We start from the raw sequence: 22,933 nt of genomic DNA, 5'->3' as shown, positions 1-22,933 counted from the left end.
ATGAAGGATAGACTTGTGATTTATTATTAATTATTTGTATTGCAATGGGCCCTCTTTGTGCTAGGTGCTGTACAAAACCTAGCGAGACATGGTCCCTGCCCTGAAGGTTTTCCAACCTAACTTAAAGTAAGATGCAAAACTAGGAGCCTTGAAATCTGAGTTCTAATCCTTGCTTTGCCACAACTCAGTGTGTGACCGTTGGCAAAACCACTTCACCTCTCTGGGCCTTAATTTGCCCATTGCGCTGTAGGGATAGCGATACTTTCTTTAACATTTGTACAGCTCCTGGAGACCTTCAGATCGGAGGCACTGTGTGGGTGCAAAGTGGGATGCATGGTGGTGACGCTGCAGCCATGTTTCTAGAGGCTGACGTTCTCCTACCAGTGAAAGAGCTCATCTAATTTTTTCCCAGATCTTTGATGCGAATCAGCTTCTTGGGTATTTAGTGGATTGTGCTATACAGTGAATGAAAAAATGCAGTACATTTCAGCAGCAAATTCTAGCACAACAGAATTCCTGTGCTGCTCCAGCTTCTCTTTAGTACCTTTGGCCAGAACGTTCAGAAGGTCTCTGCACCCACAACTAGAGCCTGAGTTGTTTGTTTATTTGTTTATTTAAGCGCTCGGCTCCCATTTAGGCATCGAAATAAATGGAAAGATTTTCAGAAGAGCTCAGCACACTAGATGCATGTTGAGAGCTGAGCTGTTTTGAAAAACTGTCCCTCACTTAGGGGCCTAAAAGGAACCTGAGTTCCATGGACTTGTCTACACTGGACTTCTTTGCACCAGTGCAAATGTGCTGCATTGGTGTAAAAAATGACTCCCACTGGTGCAGCTTACCCTCGTTTAAATAAGCTGCTGGTTTGCTGCACATTCAGTGGCAAGTCTTCTGTCATTGGATTATTTCCCAGGCCTTTGAGGATATTTACATAGAACAGAGAAAGACCATCCGGACCATGCTGGAGTACGCAGACAAGGTCTTCACCTACATTTTCATTCTGGAGATGTTGCTGAAATGGTGCGCCTACGGATTCGTCAAGTTCTTCACCAACGCCTGGTGCTGGCTGGATTTCCTCATTGTGGCTGTATGTATTTTCTGCTTCTGATCTCTGGCTGGGAAAAATAAACTTTGCCTGGGGGGTGGGGATGGGGATGGGGGTGTAATGCTGTGCTCATGAAAAGGGTCCAGGAGATGATGTATCTCACTAGGAAGTGGGTCCAATCCCATATGTACATAGCTCTCCAAAACTGGAGAAAGGACAGAACCATCTAGACAAGCAGAACTACTGGGGATTGTTATATGCAACTGAGGAATTTCTACACCACAGGTCTTAACAGATAAGTACAAAGGCAGGGTTTCCATCCTCTGGCTCATGCTGTGCTAGCATTGCTCTTTCTGAAGGACCTGTACATTGAGGAAGTTCTAAAAAGAGTTCAGTAGAGTGTAAAGAATTTGTGCTACGAATGAACATACCTTTCCCTGGTTCCAGGCCATCTGAAGCAACATCTTCTGTCTCCTTAGTTTGTATGAGACACCAATGGGAGAAAGTCCAGCAGGTGGAATCTTTCAGTGCTGCCACCTGATGACATCCATGCACACTCTGGATGTTGGGTGCTCGGGCCGATGGGTCTTTTCAAAGCTTTGTAGAACTCCAGGTACTTCCAATTCAAGTGAAGAAAAACCTTCTCACGCAAGATAAAGTTTGTCTTTATTCTTCTTTGCTAAAGAGGAGCCAATACCCAGAAGAAAAGAGCTGATCCTCACATTTGGAGATATGGACAGCAACATGGTGTAGGGTAGATGATAGAAAGGGTAGACCTTCAACATGGACACACTAGCATAGAGAGAGCTGGTTGAAGGAATATACTGAAGGGATAAAATGAGGAGGAGAAGAAGAGAAATGTGAGCAAGATAATTTATGGAATAGAAAACAACACAAATATTTAAAACATGATGAGTAACGTTTTCAAAAGCACCTATATGACTCAGGCTCCGAAGTGCCAGAATCACTTATGAAAATGGAATTTTAGGCTCCATGTTCCTCAGGTGCTTCTGAAAATTGTATTTGTGTGCATTCAAAACATCCATCTGTGAGGCAGCGTCCTAGCTGAGGGCCCAGAGGACCTGCTGCACCAACCAGCCCAGACGAATGACAGAATATTGAGCTGAGAAAAGGCCTTTCTGAGTCTCTTGCTGGGAGATGGAAAATTCTTCTTCGAGTGATTGTTCACATCGATTCCAATCAGGGTGTGCATGCACCGCATGCACAGTCATCGGAAAGTTTTCCCTTAGCAGCTCCCGTTGGGTCGACTGTGGAGCCCCCTGGAGTGGCGCCTTCATGGTGCTCAATATATGACCCTGCCAACCCGACCCCCCTTCAGTTCCTTCTTACCATCCGTGACGGCCATTGGAACCGCGTTCACTTGCCTTGCAAGTGCTTCCCTTAGTTTTCTTCTTTAGCCCGTAGTTGTCTAATCTACATTGAGCGCACTAAGCCTTTCAGAAAATCGAACCAGCTATTCCTTGCGGTGGCAGAACGGATGAAAATGCTCCTGGTCTCTTCCCAATGCATTTCTTCCTGGATCACAGACTGCATCTGCACATGCTGCGAGCTGGCTAAGGTCCCAGCCTCGGCTATTACAGCACACTTCACAAGAGCACAAGCTTCGTCAGCAGCTTTCCTGTCCCAGATCCCCATTCCCGAGATCTGCAGAGCGGCAACCGGTCATCGGTGCATATGTTTATCCCTCATTATCATATCATCCAGCATTCCAGAGATGATGCGGCATTCAGCAGAGCCGGGCTCCAGTCAGCGATTCCTTAATGCCAACCCCACCTCCGGGGGAGAGCTTGGGAGTCACCTGATTGGAGTCGATGTGAACAAGCACTTGAAGAAGAAAAAAATGGTTATGTACCTTCTCGTAACTGTTGTTCTTCGAGATGTGTTGTTCACATCCATTCCACTACCCACCCTCCTTTCCCCTCTGTCGGAGTAGCCGGCAAGAAGGAACTGAAGGGGGGTCAGGTCAGCAGGGTCATATATTGAGCGCCATGAAGGTGCCACTCCAGGGGGCTCCACAGCCAACCCGAGGGAGCTGCTAAGGGAAAACTTTCCGACGACCGTGCACGCAGCGCGCACCCACCCTATGGACTATGGGAACTCTAGAAATATCTGAGTAGATGGAAGACTTGTCCCTGGTGTGTTGGGGAACTGCTAACGTGGAGCCAAAAGTGGGATCAAATTATCTGATATTTACTGTAATAAAATGGATATTCGAAGTTTCCTGTTTGCTCTCTGCTCACTTGGGTGCCCCTCCTCTAAACACAGATCCTAAGTAACTCTTCTGATCTGTAAAGTCTAATGAATCTGTAACTCTCTCTTGTATTACTATATAGTGAAACACAAGACTGAAATGAAAACTCCAAGACCAGACCCTTAACCCCTCCCAAACTGGATTGAGGAAAATGGTTGAGCAAGATTAAATGGATTAGATATACTTTTAATAAGAAAAGGCTGCATGCAGTTAAACTAGGTAGGAGAAAAATTGTAAAGGTTACTCTGTCCTCATGCTTCATAGCGTGAGCTAATTCCAGCTGGGATCAGGAAGTACAGTATTGCACAATTGGCAAATGCAGTACAGATTTGTTCCCTCCTTTCAAAGCATCAGATCACCGCTAGAGTAAGGATGTTGAATTTACTGGTAAGGTAATTTCTACCCTATGTAGCGAACAAGAGCAGTGCAAGTGTACATATTAGGGAGCTAAGTTTTCTGAATGAAAAGTGCTTTACTGAAGATTTCAGGCTTCACCTGGTATAGTAGTTGACACCTTTGTCAGCAAAAATCTGAAGAGTGAATTTGAATATGTTGGTGTTAAAAAGTAAGGTACTGAAGCTTAAGGTGGTCAACAAAATCTTCATTAAACATCCCATCCCATCTCTGCCAGACCAGATCCTTTTAAAGCTTCTAGAATGGTAGAAGTGGGGTTTGAGCTGAATCTCACGATGGGAACAATAACTAAGAGGGAATAAGCATTTACATCATAACAATATTCTTGAATGTTATTTTTCAGGTTTGGTAGCATTGGTAAATAACCCCCCTCCTCTGATTCCTAAAGCTTGCTGGGTATACACGTGAAGAAAGAGTCTTTTTCTAGGTAATAATAATTAAAGCTTCTGCTTTTCAGTCCAGCGGGATTACTTTTGGCATGTACCAATGCCCACTAAACATCCTATTGAAGTTTCCAGTGAATTGAGTATATAATACTGAAAAATGCCATTGAAGGTTGAAATATCCTTTTGTAAGTTTCACTATTTCTTGTCTTATTCACAGTAGGGACCAGGGCATTAATCTAAGGGTGAGGGGCTCAGTGGACTCTTGGTTGTTTTGTACTTGAAATGCTTGAATTACTTCTGCATTGTGAGTACATTAGAGATGATCCTAGGTCCAGACACCCGAACCCATATCCTGAAGTTTGGATCTGAAACCCCTCACTTGGTCTTTGGGGATGAAGCAGGGCTGTAGATTTTTTTTTTTTTTTTTTTAATATCAGCAGCACACATGAGCTGCTCTGCTGTGGAGCCATTTCTAGCCTTGTTCCTTCCTCCCCGCTAGGCAGAGTTACAGTAGGCATCCCTCCTAACAGCACTGCTTGCTACATCCTGGGATCATTAGAGGTTTTTACCTGCAGATCAAGGTCTCGCTCAGCACAATGAGTCAATTCTCATGGAAGCTTATAGCTGATTTCTCCTTATGCGCAGATCTGTTTCTCTGAAGCTAAGTTTCTAGTCAGTAGGCCAGGCTGCCTTGAGCTCATGCCCAGGGACGACACTGCTGTGCAGCACTGGTTGAGATGGGTTAGAGGAACTTGAACGTAAAACTATGTCCCTTCTGCTTGTCTCTGATATAAACTAAAGCTCCTAGGTAAGACATTTCTTTATGAGATTAGTGAAGAATCCCTGCGTGTTCTCTCTTGCAAGAAAGTTCTTTCTAATGTAGGATGGGAGCAGAGGCTATGGCAGTGGACTCAGTCTCGTGTCTGAAATACCTGCACTTGCTGGAACCATGGTTCAGACCCACCAGCGTCAGTGCAGCCCTGCAACCTTCCGGAGTAGATCGAATGTGTTCCAAGATGGCCACTGTGAGGCTAGTAAAAGTCCCATGGCACTTCCTATAAGAGTACCCAAGGGCACATGGACAAACGCCCCTCCTGCCCACTGCTGTGAACCAGCTGGTGATGGTCAAATCTGAAGATGGGAAAAAGCAGGAGTCCTATGCACGAGCAGTAACATGAGATTGAATCTTCATCCTACAAATGTCGGCAATCCCACTTCCTCCATGTCTGCTTACACACGCCTCAGGCAGCTCCTCCCACAGATCAGTTCAAATGCCTGTCCACACACACCACTCTCATTTCGGGGCGTATCTGAAACACTGAACTGCACCTGCTTTTTCCGAGATACCAAAGATCCTGATGCCTCTCTCTCTCTCTTTCCCCCCCCCCCCCCCCCAAAAAATAGTGGTCAGTGGCTGAGATTGCTAAATTATTTTCTTGTTTTAGTCTGAGATTCCTTCACTCCTAAATCCCTTAGCTCCGGTGTCCATCTCCCTGTACCTGACCCGCAAGCTCAAATGTATGTTACTATGGTGAGGGGAGGGGAAAATAATGTGTCTCATACTGGGCAGAGTTACTATTCTGGATAGCTGTGATAGACAGTGACTATGTAACCCCCAGGTCCATGTATTGTATGCCCCCTTCTATCCCTGATCGGTTACGGCCCCCAGTCTGACTCTTCACATCAGGATGTACGTACTCATGCTTTCAGCTCTGATGGTCCCTGGTTCAAGCCGCTGCTTTTCAAGCAAGAAGACAGCTGTCATAAATATGACAGAGGCTACATCCACACAGCAACCCCCTCCCGCCCCCACCTCACCGCAGCAGCAAGTCTCAGAGCCCAGGTTAACAGACTCGGGCTCGTGGGGCTTGTGGTGCAGGGCTAAAAACAGCAGTGTCGATTTTTAGGCTCGGGCTGGAGCCAGGCTTCCGAGACCCTCAACCGTCACAGGGTTTCAGAGCCCAGGTTCTAGCCTGAACATCTACCCTGCTATTTTCAGGGTTACATTGAGAGGCCCTCCCACCTCCCCAAGTCAGCTGACCTAGGCTCTGAGACTCTCTGCTGTGGTTTTTCGCCGTGTAGATGTACTCAGAGAGACTTGAATCAACAGCCCAGACCAAAGCATCCCTGAATATTGGTGCAATAGAAATCTGGTCCTGAATTTGGTTCTTTGAGCCCATTTCTAGAATGAACTGCCATCATCCTTGAAGTTCATTTACTGCTCAATGCCTCAGTTTCCCCATGTTTTAAAGGAGGATAAAAATTCACTGTTAGGAACTGTGTCCTGTTATGAGGATTAACTAGCTAATGATTGATAAGGAAAATCGCTGTGTAAGGGCTCAGTTATTTCATGATACATAATGATCAACTGACATTTTTAAATGGTTACTTGCCCTTATGTGTCTCTGTAGTGTGACAGTGGTTGATTTTAAATCACAAGCGCTCTCATGAGAGGCGGATGAATGTGTTGATGGTGAAGGACAGTTATTCTACAGGACCCTAGCCACGTCCCAGTGTCATCAACAGGAGTCTTTCCAATGACTTAAATGGAAATTGGATCATGCCTGTAGAGCCATTAAGTGTACATGGTACTTTACGGGCAGAAGGTCCCTTCGAATTCACAATATAAGGACCCAGTCCTGCAAGAGGCTTAGTTACCCTCAGCACTTATTGAGGACATTCCATAGCTCACAGTAATGGATCCTATGTTATATTCTAATCTAAGCCATGCTCTTTAACAAAAAAGATGGCTTTGGGGTTAAGGAAGAGTACAGTGGACTTAGGACATCTAGATTCTATCCCCAGCTCTAACATAGACCCACTGTGTGACTCTGAGCAAGTCATGTTGTCATTCTGTGCCTCAGTTTCCCCATTTGTAAAATGGGGTAATTATATTAACCCTCCCTCAAAGTAGGTTGTGATGCTCAGTGATGATTAAGCTCTGCATCCATTGCAAATCTTTGTATGGAGGTGCTAAAGAAGTGCTATGTGTTAGCAGAACCAAAAAGTCTGAGATTTAAAAGTGATACAAATTTGAAACTGAGTGCTTTAAAGCCAAGGATGTTCAGAATTTTATGATACTAATCCATCCCCCAAATTATTCTTATTCTTTTGATATAAAGTAATAAAACCGTACTCTGTTTTTCAACGGTCACTGCTGTAGAAAGAACACCGTCACCAGGAATGAGTGAGGTGACTGCTATTTGAATAAGCTAAGAAGGGCAGTTTGTGTAGTGTGTGTATTTATCTGTATTCTTTCTCATAGGTACCTTTAAATTTTGTCTGGCTTAATTTAATGGGAGCTGCTTGGACCCTGCAGACAATAAAAGGGCGAGGGTAAGGTTCTTGTCATCCATTTGGGCTCCTCCTTCCAACAGACCCTGTTTCCGTCTGTGTGACTCTGCCTCTCTCTCACTTATTTTTTACCCTTTGTTTTTTTCTTATGCCTCTCTCAACCGCATTATTTCCTTTCAGGTCGTTTCAGTCAAGTGAAGTAGGCAGCTGGTGTCATGTCTTCGGTATTTATCTATGGGGGACCCAGACCTGCAGTCTGGGCTGGGCAATAAGTGCTAGGGGATTCGTTCTAACAGTTTGGAACCTTTTTTCTTTTTTTTTCTTTTTCTTTTTGTTTTCTGTGTAGGTCTCTTTAGTCAGCCTTGTAGCTAATGCCCTGGGCTACTCGGAACTAGGTGCCATAAAGTCCCTTAGGACACTAAGAGCTTTGAGGCCTTTAAGAGCGTTGTCCCGATTTGAGGGGATGAGGGTAAGATGCCATTAGCAGCTGATCCTTCTGCATGCCTGTGGAGCGGGTTTTTTTAAGCATGCTAGAACTGATCAAACTGGTGGAAAGATAATTCCAGACAGAATCATGATGCAGCTGCTAACTTGATCACACACCCCTATTTATGTCCCCTTACCCTGCCCTCTGCTGCACACTCCCCTTTTAAAGAAGGGAGATGCATTCAGCTGCCTCATTACATTAATTATTGGCCCAAACCACATGCCATTCGTAGAACATGTTCAACACTTGGCTGTTCTCATTTGGCCTGGCTTTTACCTCTAGCATCCGAGGGGGCTTCTCAGCTGTAACTTTTTTTATCTAGGGAGAATCACCAGGTGCAAAGAAGCAGAATTCGAACCACCTCAAATATCTTCCCCCTCTCTCCCCCAAGATGTTGGCCACAGTGGAGCTGGTGGGATTTAATCAAAGGAGAATTTAAAGGGTTTATAAAAAAATCTAATGTATTCAAGTCAGTAAAAAGCTGCTTCTCCTTCTTGGATAACTCAGGCCTTTCGTCCCTGCAGGAAGGAAATGGGGGAGAGCTCAGCTGTTTCAAAAAAGCTTTTGGTTTAATTCCTCTTGTTGCACCTTGTTGTTCTCAATCCAGTCTGGTGGTGACTGGAAGCCTTGTCTGATAGTGAAGCTTTCCTTTCCACTCCCTCCCTTTTACCATGCTTTTATGGTACCCGGTCCTGTCACTGTGATATTAGCAACACAGCACAAGCAAAGCATTGAACTTAACAAGCTTTCCTGAAATTGTTAGATGGTACCAATGTCATGGGGATTCCATTTGAAATGATTGCAGTGTCTTACTATTTTGCCACTGATTTTATATTTTGGTGCTTTCCCCCCTCCTTTTGTATTGAAATAATCAGGTACAAAAAAGCAAAAAAATCCAACAAAACATACCTTTCTGTAGGTAAAGGGTATGTTGGACCAATGGATTTTCATTGTTGCTGTTGTGAACAATATTAATTTAGGTCTATTGCACTAAAGAGCAAGAAAATGCACTCTTAAATTTAAAGATACTGTAGAAAAAATGGAATAAAACAGCTGGGAGATGACACTAATCTCTAAATTTACTCCAGGGCACCTGTGGAGTAACTCCATTGGCGTCCGTGGAATTACTCTGGATTTACGCTGGTGTAATTTAGAGCAGATAATGGCCTAAGGCAGATAATGGCCTGTTAAAGGAATTCCCAGATAGATCTCTAGGGCATGACATACACTACAATATCTATAAAGAAAATCCAGAGGAAGCAATAGTCTGCACTGAGGGTAGTGATTGTACAGTTGCTGTTGGCTACATACACTAACCTCAAGTCAGCTACACAACATGGCCATATCAGAGTTGTGTAGAAAGCACTAGTGAGGCCTTAACTGTGCAGAAATGATCCTGAGGAGGCTAATCCTGTAAAAAATCTTTCTGCAAATTTCTTCAATAGCACAGTCACAGCACAGCCCCTGAAATGCCAGTCCTGCTCCTCCGCCCTCAGAACCACAGTTGCAGTTTTGTTATAGTGGAACAAAATCCGTGTCAATTTAAAATAATTTAAATAGCTGAAGCGGAATTCTCAAGAGTCCCTTTTCCCAATGCCAAAAAAATTATAATTGTTTCATGCAGTTCATGGGTGTCGGCACATACAGCAAACTCCATGGTTAAATTCACCCCATGGCTACTTGTATCCCATTTATTCTCAAATGTGAGGGCTTGGTGGACATAAGCTGTGTGCTGGCATTCTGTACAGGAGCACATTTACCCTAAGTGCATGTTGCTGGGACTTAGATATAGGGAGCTGTGATTCTGCCTCTGATTTGTGAGTGACCTTGGGCAAGTCACTTAGCCCCTTTGTACAGGGCACAGAGAGGTTAATAATACTTCACCAGGGTGTTGAGAAGTTTAATTACTGTTTGTAAAGTGCTTTGAGATCCTTAGAGGTAAGGCATTATACAAGTGCACGGTATTAATATGAAGTATCGTTATTGGAAATGGCCTTTATCTGCTAAAACAGATTTCAGGTATCGACCATGTGTGTTTTTATCTTAACCTTTAGATGCTCATGGGACATTCGCCTGAACTGACACAATTGGAAAAATGAGTAGCCTTTCCACACTAAAACCCTGGCCCCGTTGACATTACGACAAAACTCCCATTGACTTCAGTGGGGCCAGAATGTCACCTTAGCTTGGTCGACAACTTGATCCTGTTAACATCATTTGGGTCATAATAAAGGTGTGAATTAAATATCAATATCCCCAAAGCTACAGATCATGTATTTCTAGAAGGATAGCCTTTAACTTAAATTCCTGGCCGAGATTCTTATAAAAAAGCGGGATTGTATGATTAAGACTTAAAATCCAGGTTGAGCGAAGATGGCTTGTGTGAACTATATGCTAAATACAAACAGGGTTGATTCCTCTCTGGGGCTATAATAATCTGCTTTGGTGGGTTTTTTTCCCCCTTTGCCAGTAGGGCTTTTAGTTTAATGCTAAACAGTGGCTTACAAGCTACAGAGCACAGTCACAAAGGGTGACATTTGTTCCAGTGGCGCAAAGCCAGAGTGATCAGGCCTGGTTCATATGGAGTCTGGCAAAGTTAGGTGTCTAGAGCATCCCCTCCACAGCTGCTTCGCCAACCGACGGGTCCCCAGGACCTCACACTTTTGTGTGTACACTTCTCCCACCATGGACAAATGTGGAGTTTGTGTGGTGTGTAGTCCTTCTGCACTAGGATGAACTTCGGCTAGATAGAACCAATTTGCCCCCTACTGCAACGTCAACACAATGTTAAATTTTTTTTTTTGTCATTAGGACACGTGTTCTTTTGTTGTTAAAGTTTAATGCTAAAAAGTGGTTTATATAACGATATAACATGGTCACAGAGACTAGTATAATCAGAGAGAAAAAAGAACTAGTATGAAGTCCATAGATAATAAATGGGATTTTAAAAAATAAATGTAAATCATGCTGGAGAGAATGATCCTCCCACCCCCCTGGAGATTTTGAATTGTATCTGGTGTGGAATCGAGAGAGTCACACGCACTTAAAATTGGGAAACTGTTTCACTTCAGCAAAATTGATACAAAGGGGTTAACTGTAATTGTGCTACTTTGTAACCTTCTCCGTTCTTTTTTGTTCTGACTTTGAGAGAAGCGTACCAAAACAATCCCTCCGACCCCAAGGACAGTAATTTGAAATGCCTTTGCAAAGGAAACATTACAAGTAGTTCTTTGCTTTTCTCTACTCCATAGTAATCTGCATTTTAAAGAGCTTGCTCTGCTCTTAAATTATTCAGGAAGTATGACAGTAATGCTATGAAACATGCATGCACTTTTGTCAATTGCCAATGCACAGTCTGCACACAAAAGCCATGTTCCCTCTCTCAGATTTTTTGAAAGTTGGTTATGGTTATAATGATCAATTTAAACAGTGTAAGTTGATTCCATTTATTCAGGTAAATGATTACAGGAAGAGAGAGCATTTGTCCAGTCAGCACTTACTCTACAACTAGTCGGGGGTATATCAGCATGCCAATTTCTGAATAGTTTTAAAATACGGTAGGTGATCACTATGGTGTGTGCACTTAAGAATGGAGTGGAACAAAGGGGAGTAGGTAATTGGAAGGAAAGGTGTTGTGTATTTAGCATATATTTAAAGGGCCTGATGCTGATCTCATACCCATGTAAGTCAGTGGATTTATGCTGGTGTAAAACTGTTTAGCGATTAGTCTCAAGCCCTGTTAATCGTTGCAGGGAAAACTTCATTCAGTAGAAGTACATGTGTATTTAACCCTTTTGCTGCCACATTGCCAAGTTGATGGGGGCATCTAAAAGCTAAAATGGCATCCTGGTCAATTATTATGCTGAATTTAAATTATCTCTAGATTTTGTATTAAGTTATTCAGGGCTAGAGATGGGGCCAAGCCAAGAAGTTTGGAGTTGGGTCTAAATTTCTGGGATGCGGCTCCAAGATTCTGGTTTCAGTCCATCTCTTTTTAGGACCAGTATAATTTTCAGTGAGCATTTATAGGGAAATCCCATTGGGTTACAGATGGAATCACTTCAGTCAGCGTGAAACACGACTAAATCACTACTAATTATTTTGTTACATAAAACATTTAAACATGAAATAGTGAAGCAGAAAGCGACCAGTTTGAGATTCTGATTTAGACATGTCTCACCAGGGAGGTTAGCGTTCCATCATTTGTGACTGCTGAGACGCTTTGGCATTTTGCATGAAATAACTGGTAGAAGGGACTGGGATCATTCAATATCTTAATTCCCCTAAGTGATAGTAAGAGCATCCCAGGAGGGTGAATCACCAGCTTAATTTATCTTTTTTGAAGAGAGGACTAAGAGGGCTGGCGTAGTGACTATTTACTACCTAGGGCATTTTCATTAACAGTGACTTCTTTTGAGGAACAGCTGTGATCTAGTGGTTTAAGGAAGAGCTGAAACTTGGGTTCTGTACCTGGCACTGATACCTCTATTTGGGGTGGGGAAACTGAGGCCCAGAAAGGCTAAATGACTTGTACAGGGCCAAGGCAGCCAGTTGGTGGCAGAGTCAGGAACAGAAGATCTGATTGCCAGTTCTGTGCTTAGGCCACCATCACCATTTCAGTGATAATGAAAATGCCGTAGGCAGCAAAAAGTCACTGCAACACCCACCCCAATTGCCTTCCTGACTCTTTGTAAAGAACCTTGAGACCTGTCTGAAAAGTGCTATGCGGAGTCCACATTGTTATTAATGATCATATATTTATTGTTTATGCCCTGAATTACAGAACGCCTGAAACCAGTGTGTTTACATAGAACTTTGATTCATGTTCCTCTTTTGACACTAGACAGAAGAGATGAAACAGTTTAAAATTTTAATTTACTAAAGGAACCTAAAATAGGAGAATTGTAATAAAAGATTTAATACCCCACTGGCCTGGCTACATTAAAAGCATGAGAGCTTAAATTCTGCCGTGTGTTTATCAGGAGAGGGCTTGGGGAAACACCGCTCCAAATTCCTGAAAGACTCAAATTAGGAAATGGTTAAAGAGACGAGCTGTGACCAAACAGCACACCACTTCCTGTCTTATTTGCTGCAGTTTGGAGAAGGGAATATGGCTTTTCTTCTTCTTGAGCCTGCAAACCTGCATGCTCAGCTATTTGCCTGAGACAACGTGGTCGCCTTGCTTAGTCACAAATATTATCTTGATGTTTACACTGACTCATGGCTTAGTCTTAAGAGAGCAATTTTAGGGCTCGATCCTGCTCTCATTGAAGTCAATGGCTCAGAATTCCCCACTGACCTCACTGGGAGCAGGAAGCGGGCCTGTAAGTGACCACAGCCTTGTTTTAAAGTGGGGAATGGCCATAAGGCCACTGGCTGATAAATTCCTCCAAATCCATGAGCAATGATCGCTTTGGACCTGGCTTTGAACAATTAGTCAGGTAGGAGTCTGTTGATTATTGTGAAGAGTTTGAGCCCAGCCTCACTCAGTAACATCATTTTTTCCCTTTGGCAATAAAAATTATTTAAAAGTAATTCTTGTACACATGCACGCACAAACACACACCCACAAAAAAACCAAAGACAAAGTCAGCAGATCCAAAAAGAACTCGCCCTGTTTTTAAAATAAACAGGCTCTCAACAGATGAACATAAGAACAGCCATACTGGGTCAGACCAATGGTCCATCTAGCCCGGTATCCAGTGGGCTTCAAAACAGAACCTTTAGCCACTTGGAATAAATTCACTGCAAACTCTAGTCTAGACGAAAAGCCACGGATCTGTCAGTGGCCTCGCTTCCTATTCCCCCCGAAAAACAGCTGTATTGATGCTTGCTGCCTACTGTCTTCTGTTTTATACTAAAACTTTCTCCTGCCCCTTCCAACGCAGGTGGTTGTCAACGCCCTGGTTGGCGCTATCCCTTCCATTATGAATGTGTTGTTGGTCTGCCTTATCTTCTGGCTGATTTTCAGCATTATGGGGGTTAACCTGTTTGCTGGGAAATACCATTACTGCTTTAACGAGACATCTGAGGAGCGCTTCGACATAGAGATAGTTAACAACAGGACCGATTGTGAAGCATTGATGCCACCCAACTCCACTGAGATCCGATGGAAGAATGTGAAAATTAACTTTGACAATGTTGGGGCAGGATACCTGGCTCTTCTCCAAGTTGTAAGTTTTGCCTTCCCCACCTCCCAGCCCACAGTAGATGTTAGATCTTCTAACAGACCATCTCCATCTCTGGGTTTTTCCCTCTTACGCCCCTAATTCAACACTCCCTTGACTGGAATGTGCATTGGATCAGGCCGTTGAGCCTCGTTTTGACATAAGTTGCGCAGCCTGGGGTGCCTCTAAACCTGGATTCCCAGAGAGCTCTATCCAGTCTATTTAAAAAAACAAAACACTTTTTAATTATGCAGTTTTTAAGACCCCACCAAACCCTGGATTTAATGAGGCAACAATAAAATGTCTTTAAAAATGTATATGAAGCTCTCCACTTCATGAAAAAAAGGCAGATTTAAATAAATTGCCCATAAAATCACAGATCTGCAACAGGTGGAATTAAATAGTGCATTATAAAGGGAAAGCAAGAGAGCAAGTGAGACCTCTCCTCATGCAGTTCAGTACCACACATCTAATCTATCCAGGCTCATTTCAAATTACTTCCCTCTAAAAGAATGTGTGGTTTTCTTCACTAGGCTACTTTCAAGGGCTGGATGGATATCATGTATGCAGCAGTAGATTCCAGAAAGGTAAAGCACGTTCCCCACCACCCCCTTCCAAAATTCCACTTCTTATTCTTAAGTTGTGTTTATTGTTGTTTTTATTTATTTGCTATAGTGATCATTAGGTTGCATTTCCTGCAGTTACAGCATTGTTATCCATTAAAGGATGTACTTGCATGGTGCCAGGGTACAGTAAACACCAATATTTTCATTTTTTTTTTCTTCTTCTTAGTGTCAAGTAAAATGGGATTTGGAATTTAAAAAACTTTTTTTCAGTCAGTGATGGAACTCCAAATGTGCTGTCCTCAGAACCAGAAAATGAAACTCACTATAAAAAGAAACAGGAGAAAATGACTACTTTGATTTCACTGTTTCATGTTGAGTGAAAGACAAAAAGGCAAACAGCATGAATGGGGGGGGAGAGTATTTAAACAGTTTTTGTTTTCACTGTTTTCTCATCTGAGGTTCTTACTATTTTTAAATGCAAGATTTTAACCTTCACAGTGTGTGTTCCTGCCCTGATTTTATGGTTCCTCTCTGATTTGCAAATCACTATATATTTTTTGGGCCTGATTTTTACAGAAGTGCTGCGCACCCAAAACTCCAGTTGAAGTTGATGGGAGCTGTGAGTGTGTCACACTTCCAAAAATCAGGCTTTTTCACTTTACTAATGATTCAAAGGTTGATAATGAGGTTCATTTAAGAAGTTTGTGTATTACCATCAAAATGTTCTCCAGTTGGACTGAAGTGGGATTTAGGCCGGTGTTCTCTCCCAGGTCACTGGAAGCTCCTTAAATCAAGAAAGATACTGAGGCTCCATAGTGAAATACGTAACTGAGTCAGAGCTGTGACTAACCCTTCCCCCAAGTCCTGTCTCAGTAGGCACTGGCTTCAGTGCATAACCAGGGATGGGTTCTCTGATGGCATTTTCTTGGTTGCTCCAAAGCCCTAGTTAGAAATCTGCAAAAGAGAGAGCTCCAGGGCTTAGTTATAGAACCTGTGTTGGGAAGGAGATAGCTCAGGATTAGTAAAAGATTTACAGATGCTTTCTCCTCTAGGTAACCAGCTCAAATCTGGCCCAGATTGGTTGTGATCATAAATTCATCCTATCTGATGGCTATTTGGTGCCCCCTATATGAAAAGATTTTGGGTGGGACTGGGTCCAGTTCCTGCTTATCACATCATAAAAACCACCATCCAAGCTGGCTGCTCGTTGCAGTCGGAAGGGTAAAGGTCTGAATGTAGGTGGAGACTGAACTCCTGTCTTCATCAGAGCTCCCCTGGGCTGGGCTGTTGGGGAAACTTGTACTGGAGCTCTGCAGGTGAGCACATGCTGCCAGTCAGGCACATTTCACCAGCACAAAATTAACCACAAAAAAAAAAAAGGTAGAAAAGTTCCAGAAGAGCCACATGCCACCTTCCTAGTCTAACACAGACACTTGAACTGAGACAACAGCTCTTTGTACCAATACTTTATACTGTCTTTGCAATGTCTGTTTCTCTCCCCATCCCTGCATTCAGCAAGAAGAGCAACCCAAGTACGAGGACAACATCTACATGTACATCTACTTTGTAATCTTCATCATCTTTGGCTCCTTTTTCACCCTGAACTTGTTTATCGGTGTCATCATTGATAACTTCAATCAACAAAAGAAAAAGATAGGTCCACCTTTTTTTATTGGTTAAAGAGGCAGATCTGGGCTATTTGCAGGACAAACAGATTAATGGATTTTAAGGTCAGGACACTCCTGCATAATGCCACCAAGGAACGTCACTCAGTGATTCTGGTCTTGAACCTCATCGCTTAGAACTTGGCAACGCAGACTGTTTGTGATTTTTAACAACCCTTATCGACTTGCCTCCAACACCTGTTTAAGGAAGGGGGCTGGACAAATAAGTTGCAATAAAACAAGAACCAACTTAATCTTTGCCCAAACTTTAGTGAGGTTCAGAAAAGTTGTAGATTCCCCTAACCACACCTTGATTTTCATTCATGTCTCTATTTTCTAGTCATGTCTTTATTTCAGCCCTTCAATTCCAGCCAAGTGCAAAGTACTACACTTAGGAGAGAAAAATCAAATGCACAAATACAGAATGGAGAATAACTCGCTACGCAATAGTCCTGCAGGAAAGGATGTGGTGGGTTATCTTAGAATCATAGACTATCAGGGTTGGAAGGAACCTCAGGAGGTCATCTAGTCCAACCCCCTGCTCAAAGCAGGACCAATTCCCAACTAAATCATAGTTATAGTGGATCGATCACAAACTGACTGAGTCAACAGTGTGGTGCTCTATTCGACACTGGGGAGGCTTGATCTAGAGAACTGTGCCCAGTTTTAGGCACCACACTTGAAGAAAGATGTGAACTAACGAGAGAGAGTCTAGAGGAGAGTGACAAAAATGACGTTAGAAAACCTGACCTATAAGGAAAGGTTGAAAGAATTGGGCATGCTTAGTCTAGAGAAAGCTGACTGGGATCATAATGTTCAAATATGTAAAAGGTTGTTATAAAGAGGACAGTCATCAGTTGTTCTCCATATCTACTGAGGATAGAACAAGAAGTAATCAGCTCAGTTTGCAGGGAGATTAGGGAAAACTTATTATAGGATAAACACTGGAACAGGCTACCTAGGGAGCTTATGGAATTCCTGTCCTTTGAGGTTTTTAAGAACAGGTTAGACAAATACCTGTCAGGGATGGTCTTGATGTACTTAATCCTGCCTCATTGTGGGGGATGGACGATATGACTTCTTGAGGTCCCTTCCAGCCCTATATTTCTGAGTCTATGAAATTCCATAAGAGAATGGAAGTGGGATATGCCAGAAGTCTGTCCCCCTTTCTCAGGCGCTCTCTATGCCTCTTTCTTCTTTCACTCCAAGCCTGAAGTGAGGGAGTTCCGCAGGTAAAGCAGCCGCCAAACTGGGTTAGCAGATGATCTGCAAGCCAGAGTAATTTGCAGAATAACTTCAATAATTTTGGGCTCTGGTGCAAATTATTTCTATCTAAAATAGTTACCACCAGTTTGCCCCACAGCACGTAGCCTGATAGCGGCGCCTGTACTGTGATCCCTTTCCCTTAATGTGCATGGACTGATTATAACCAGCTTTCTTTTTGCTTCTCCTCTTTTACTTTGGAGGTCAGGATATCTTCATGACAGAAGAGCAAAAGAAATACTACAATGCCATGAAAAAACTGGGCTCAAAGAAACCTCAGAAACCTATTCCCCGGCCTCTGGTAAGTGTGTGATTTAACGGGAGCCAAAGAAACAATAACTATAGGGCTGATTTTCGACAGTGCTCAGCCCCCCCACACCAGTGCCCATTGCTTTCAAGATTCACTCTAGACTCCACACTGCCTTGTTATACTGCAGGTGTAATAATCCGAGAAAGCCATTATATGTCTGTCTTGATTTGCCAGCTGGAGCCAGTCCTGAGAGTTTAGCATCTGAGAGGAAGGATGGCCCAATGGTTACAATGCTAGCCTAAAATTCAGGAGACCGGAGTTCAATTACTTGTTTTACCACGGACTTCCTATGGGGCCTTGGCCAGGTCATGTTAGTCTCTCAGTGCCTCTGCTCCCCATCTCTAAATGGGGATAATAGCACTGGCCTTCAAGGCTCTCAGCAAAGAGCATGGATATGCTGGTGGTAAGATTTTGGCAGCCTGTAGCACTGGTAATTACATTTCATTACAATTACTTTGTACCGGGCAAACTGGTTGAAACTATAGTAAAGAACAAAATTGTCAGACACATAAATGAACATAATTTGTTGGGGAAGAGTCAACATGGTTTTTGTAAAGGGAAATCATGTCTCCAGAATCTTCTAGAATTCTTTGAGGGGGTCAACAAGCACGTGGACAAGGGGGATCCAGTGGATATAGTGTATTTAGATTTTCAGAAAGCCTTTGACAAAGTCCCTCACCAAAGGCTCTTAAGCAAAGTAAGCTGTCATGGGATAAGAGGGAAGGTCCTCTCATGGATTGGTAACTGGCTAAAAGATAGGAAAAGGTAGGAATAAATGGTCAGTTTTCCAAATGGAGAGAGGTAAATAGTGGTGTCCCCCAGGGGTCTGTACTGGGCCCAGTCCTAGTCAACATATTCATAAATGATCTGGTAAAAGGGGTAAACAGTGAGGTGGCAACATTTGCAGATGATACAAAACCACTCAAGATAGTTAAGTCCCAAGCAGACTGGGAAGAGCTACAAAAGAATCTCTCAAAACTGGGTGACTGGGCAACCAAATGGCAGATGAAATTTCATGTTGATAAATTCAAAGTAATGCACATTGGGAAACATAATCCTAACTATATATATAAAATGATGGGGTCTAAATTAGCTGTTACCACTCAAGAAAGAGACCTTGGAGTCATTGTGGATAGTTCCCTGAAATCATCCACTCAGTGTGCAGCGGCAGTCAAAAAAAGCAAACAGAATGTTGGGAATCCTTAAGAAAGGGATAGATAATAAGACAGAAAATATCATATTGCCTCTATATAAATCCATGGTACGCCCACATCTTGAATACTGCATGCAGATGTGGTCACCTCATCTCAAAAAAGATATACTGGAATTGGAAAAGGTTCAGAAAAGGGCAACAAAAAGGATTAGGGGTATGGAATGGCTGCCATATGAGGAGAGATTAATAAGACTGGGACTTTTCAGCTTGGAAAAAAGATGACTAAGGGGGATCTGATAGACCTCTATAAAATCATGACTGGTGTGGACAAAGTAAATAAGGAAGTGTTATTTACTTCTTCTCATAACACAAGAACTAGGGGTCACCAAATGAAATTAATAGGCAGCAGGTTTAAAACAAACAAAAGGAAGTATTTTTTTTTCACACAATGCACAGTCAACCTGTGGAACTCCTTGCCAGAGGATGGGTTCAAAAAAGAACTAGATAAATTTATAGAGGATAGGTCCATCAATGGCTATTAGCCAGGATGGGTAGGGATGGTGTCCCTAGCCTCTGTTTGCCAGAAGCTGGGAGTGGGTGACGGGGGATGGATCACTTGATGATTACCTGTTCTGGTCATTCCCTCCGGGGCACCTGGCATTGGCCACTGTCGGAAGACCAGATACTGGGCTAGATGAACCTTTGGTCTGGCCCAATATGATCGTTCTTATGCTCTGGGGTGTAAATTGATCACATGTTGGAAAGCCGGCATTTTCTCCCAAGTCTGTAGACACTGGAATAGTGAGTAGAGCCTCCCAAAAGAGGGATACTAGGCTTGGTAGATCTGTGGCAAATTGTGTCCCTTTATCTAACTGATAGATAATTTGTTTGTTAGCAGTCCTTGCTAAACCTTTTCTCTGTGTGTTTTTCCCCTCTCCCATACATGGCTCCTCTCCTGTAATGCAGAACAGCATCCAAGGAGCTGTCTTTGACTTTGTCACTCAGCAAGCATTCGATATATTCATCATGATGCTCATCTGCTTCAACATGGTGACCATGATGGTGGAAACAGACACACAGAGTAACCGGATGTCAGACATCCTGTGGTGGATCAACCTGGTGTTTGTCATCCTCTTCACCTGTGAGTGCGTGCTGAAGATGTTTGCCTTGCGACACTATTATTTCACCATTGGATGGAACATTTTTGACTTCGTGGTTGTGATTCTGTCCGTTGTGGGTAAGTGGAGTAGCTAGTGGAAGCTTGCACATTGGATAAGGTTGTCTTCACTAGAAGTAGGTGTCTGCAGGATGGTGTGAAATGGAGTGTGGCCCTGTAGTTAAAGAGGAAGACACTGGAGTCAGGACTCCTGAGTTTTATTTCTAGCTCTGGGAGGAGAGCCTGATCTAGTAGTTCAAGCAAAAGGTTGGGAGTCAAGACTCTGGTGTTTCCCGGCTGTGCCACTCGCTCACTGCGTAGAACTGGGTAAAACACTTTTCCATGCCTCACTTTCCCACTATAAACCAGGAATATAGTCTGCTTCTCAGGGGTATTACCAGGCTTAATTAATTAATGCTTATAAACCACTCAGAGACTGGCATGGTCTAGTGCCTCTAGACAAAGTATTATTCATTTTTTGTCCTCAATCAATGAGGGATTTACAGCTTCTGGATTCCAGTTTGGGTTGGAATTAATGGTGAAACTGGGCTTCTGGAATTCACTTTTTGTTTTCAGATTGGTGTTTCTTTTATGGCAAATGCATAAATTACTCCAGAGTCACTTGAAAGATGGTGTTTACCCTACTGGAAAAATCCCCATATCTTTGGACTAACCTGGCTCAAAGCATAGAGATTGTCCTTCAGCCCCAAATTGGAGCCAGCTTTGTCTCTGTCTCTTGGGCCCAGTTCCATTGATTTCTATGAAAGTTAGGAGCCTAAATACCTTTGAGGCTCTGGGCCTTAGTTTTTAAAATTAACCTTGCAATAGAATGTGGGCCCATAGGCAAATACAGTGTGGGCTCTATATAGTTCCTCTTCTCCAGATCATTCTCATTTAGTGCGATTAATAATTATTGCCCCTTAAGATCCAGGGGATGAACAACCAAGGAAACACAAGTCCAAATGCCTTCATGCCCTTGAACCTTAAAATCCCAAGAAGTGCCAGTTTCAGGTCCTAGCTGTCTAAATGTGGCCCCCAAAAATTGAGGCACGTAGAACAAGAGGTCCCTTGTGGAAGTTTGAGCCAACTTTTCTGTGCTAGCACTACCAGTGTTCCCTTGCCTGGTTCTGGTAAACAATGGAGACTGCAGGCATTTAAGTTGGGTTATAACATCTTCCCCCTGCCCTCTTCTTTAGGAATGTTCCTGGCTGATCTCATTGAGAAGTATTTTGTGTCGCCCACTCTCTTCCGAGTCATCCGACTGGCCCGTATTGGCCGCATCCTGCGTCTGATCAAAGGGGCCAAGGGGATCCGCACCCTGCTTTTTGCCTTAATGATGTCCTTGCCTGCCTTGTTCAACATCGGCCTCTTGCTGTTCCTGGTCATGTTTATTTTCTCCATCTTTGGCATGTCGAACTTCGCCTACGTAAAGCATGAGGCCGGCATAGACGACATGTTCAACTTTGAGACCTTCGGCAACAGCATGATCTGTTTGTTCCAGATCACCACCTCGGCTGGCTGGGATGGCTTGCTGTTGCCTATCCTGAACCGGCCGCCGGACTGCGACCTAGATAAGGAGCATCCCGGGAGCAGCTTCAAGGGAGATTGTGGTAACCCCTCCGTGGGGATCTTTTTCTTCGTCAGCTACATCATCATCTCCTTTCTGATTGTGGTGAACATGTACATCGCTATTATTCTGGAGAACTTCAGTGTGGCCACGGAGGAGAGTGCTGACCCGCTGAGTGAGGACGACTTCGAAACCTTCTATGAGATCTGGGAGAAGTTTGACCCTGATGCCACACAGTTCATTGAGTACTGCAAGCTGGCAGACTTTGCCGATGCTTTGGAGCACCCACTCCGTGTCCCTAAGCCTAACACTATTGAACTCATCGCCATGGACTTGCCTATGGTAAGCGGGGACAGGATCCACTGCCTGGACATCCTGTTTGCCTTCACCAAGCGTGTGCTGGGGGACAGTGGGGAGCTGGACATCCTGAGGCAGCAGATGGAAGAAAGGTTTGTGGCGTCTAACCCTTCCAAAGTGTCTTATGAGCCCATCACGACCACGCTCCGGCGCAAACAGGAAGACGTCTCGGCAGTGGTTATCCAACGGGCTTACAGGGTTCGCTTAGCAAAAAGGGGCTTTATTTGCAGGAAGTCTGCCTCTACTAAGCTGGAAAACGGAGGAACAAATCGGGAGAAAAAAGACGGCACCCCATCCACCGCATCCCTCCCATCCTATGACAGTGTAACTAAACCTGAAAAGGAGAAACAGCTGCGGGTGGAGGAAGGAAGACGAGAACGAGCAAAAAGACAAAAAGAATCCAAGTGTTGAGACAAACAAAAATATGTTGTACAAATTTTTAAAAATTTGCAAGCGAAAAGATTGTTTACAAACTTCACAAAATATATCAATACGGAACAGCTAAGGAGACACCTGAAGATCTTATACCAAACATAGTCTGCTTATTGTGTGACACAGTTGCATCTAAAAGCAGTGACCTACCACCTCTTTAAAGGACCCTTCTAAATGAACATTTAAAAAGGAAAAAAAGGATTTTCTATTGTTTGGGCAGGTGGCTACTGCATGTTCCACATCAATCAATGCAACTTGGGACAAACAAGCAAAATAAAAAACACACACACACACTAAAAAACAAAACCCGCTGCTTGGATTAATATACCTCCCAGAGCAGCCAAAAATTGATTATTTTCTCATTTTGTTGATTATCAAAAGAAAACCCAGAAGTCACAATGTT

At 43.3% G+C, this 22,933-nt stretch overlaps 1 protein-coding gene across 11 annotated transcripts in view; it reads left to right on the top strand.

Annotated features, from left to right (window-relative positions):
• SCN8A (sodium voltage-gated channel alpha subunit 8) overlaps window positions 1-22,627 on the top strand; it is an 89,317-nt gene extending 66,690 nt beyond the window's left edge. For 7 of the 11 annotated variants that reach the window (XM_024214762.2, XM_024214767.2, XM_024214766.2 and 4 more), the window contains exons 19-26: window positions 911-1,084; window positions 7,755-7,877; window positions 13,784-14,068; window positions 14,596-14,658; window positions 16,153-16,281; window positions 17,752-17,856; window positions 19,985-20,255; window positions 21,371-22,627. In XM_024214762.2, coding sequence (XP_024070530.2) covers window positions 911-1,084; window positions 7,755-7,877; window positions 13,784-14,068; window positions 14,596-14,658; window positions 16,153-16,281; window positions 17,752-17,856; window positions 19,985-20,255; window positions 21,371-22,509 — 2,289 coding nt within the window. In that variant the 3' untranslated portion in view covers window positions 22,510-22,627. Of the gene's footprint in view, window positions 1-910; window positions 1,085-7,754; window positions 7,878-13,783; window positions 14,069-14,595; window positions 14,659-16,143; window positions 16,282-17,751; window positions 17,857-19,984; window positions 20,256-21,370 lie in introns of all 11 variants that reach the window. The other 4 variants (XM_024214763.2, XM_024214764.2, XM_029913442.1 and 1 more) reach the window with 2 other exon arrangements.
• The last annotated feature ends 306 nt before the right edge of the window (window positions 22,628-22,933 follow it).

This window comes from Terrapene carolina, unplaced genomic scaffold, assembly GCF_002925995.2.
Source record: "Terrapene carolina triunguis isolate 2854851 unplaced genomic scaffold, T_m_triunguis-2.0 Scaffold641, whole genome shotgun sequence".
Taxonomy (NCBI): domain Eukaryota; kingdom Metazoa; phylum Chordata; order Testudines; family Emydidae; genus Terrapene; species Terrapene triunguis.
This window is presented reverse-complemented; position numbering and strand designations above follow the sequence as displayed.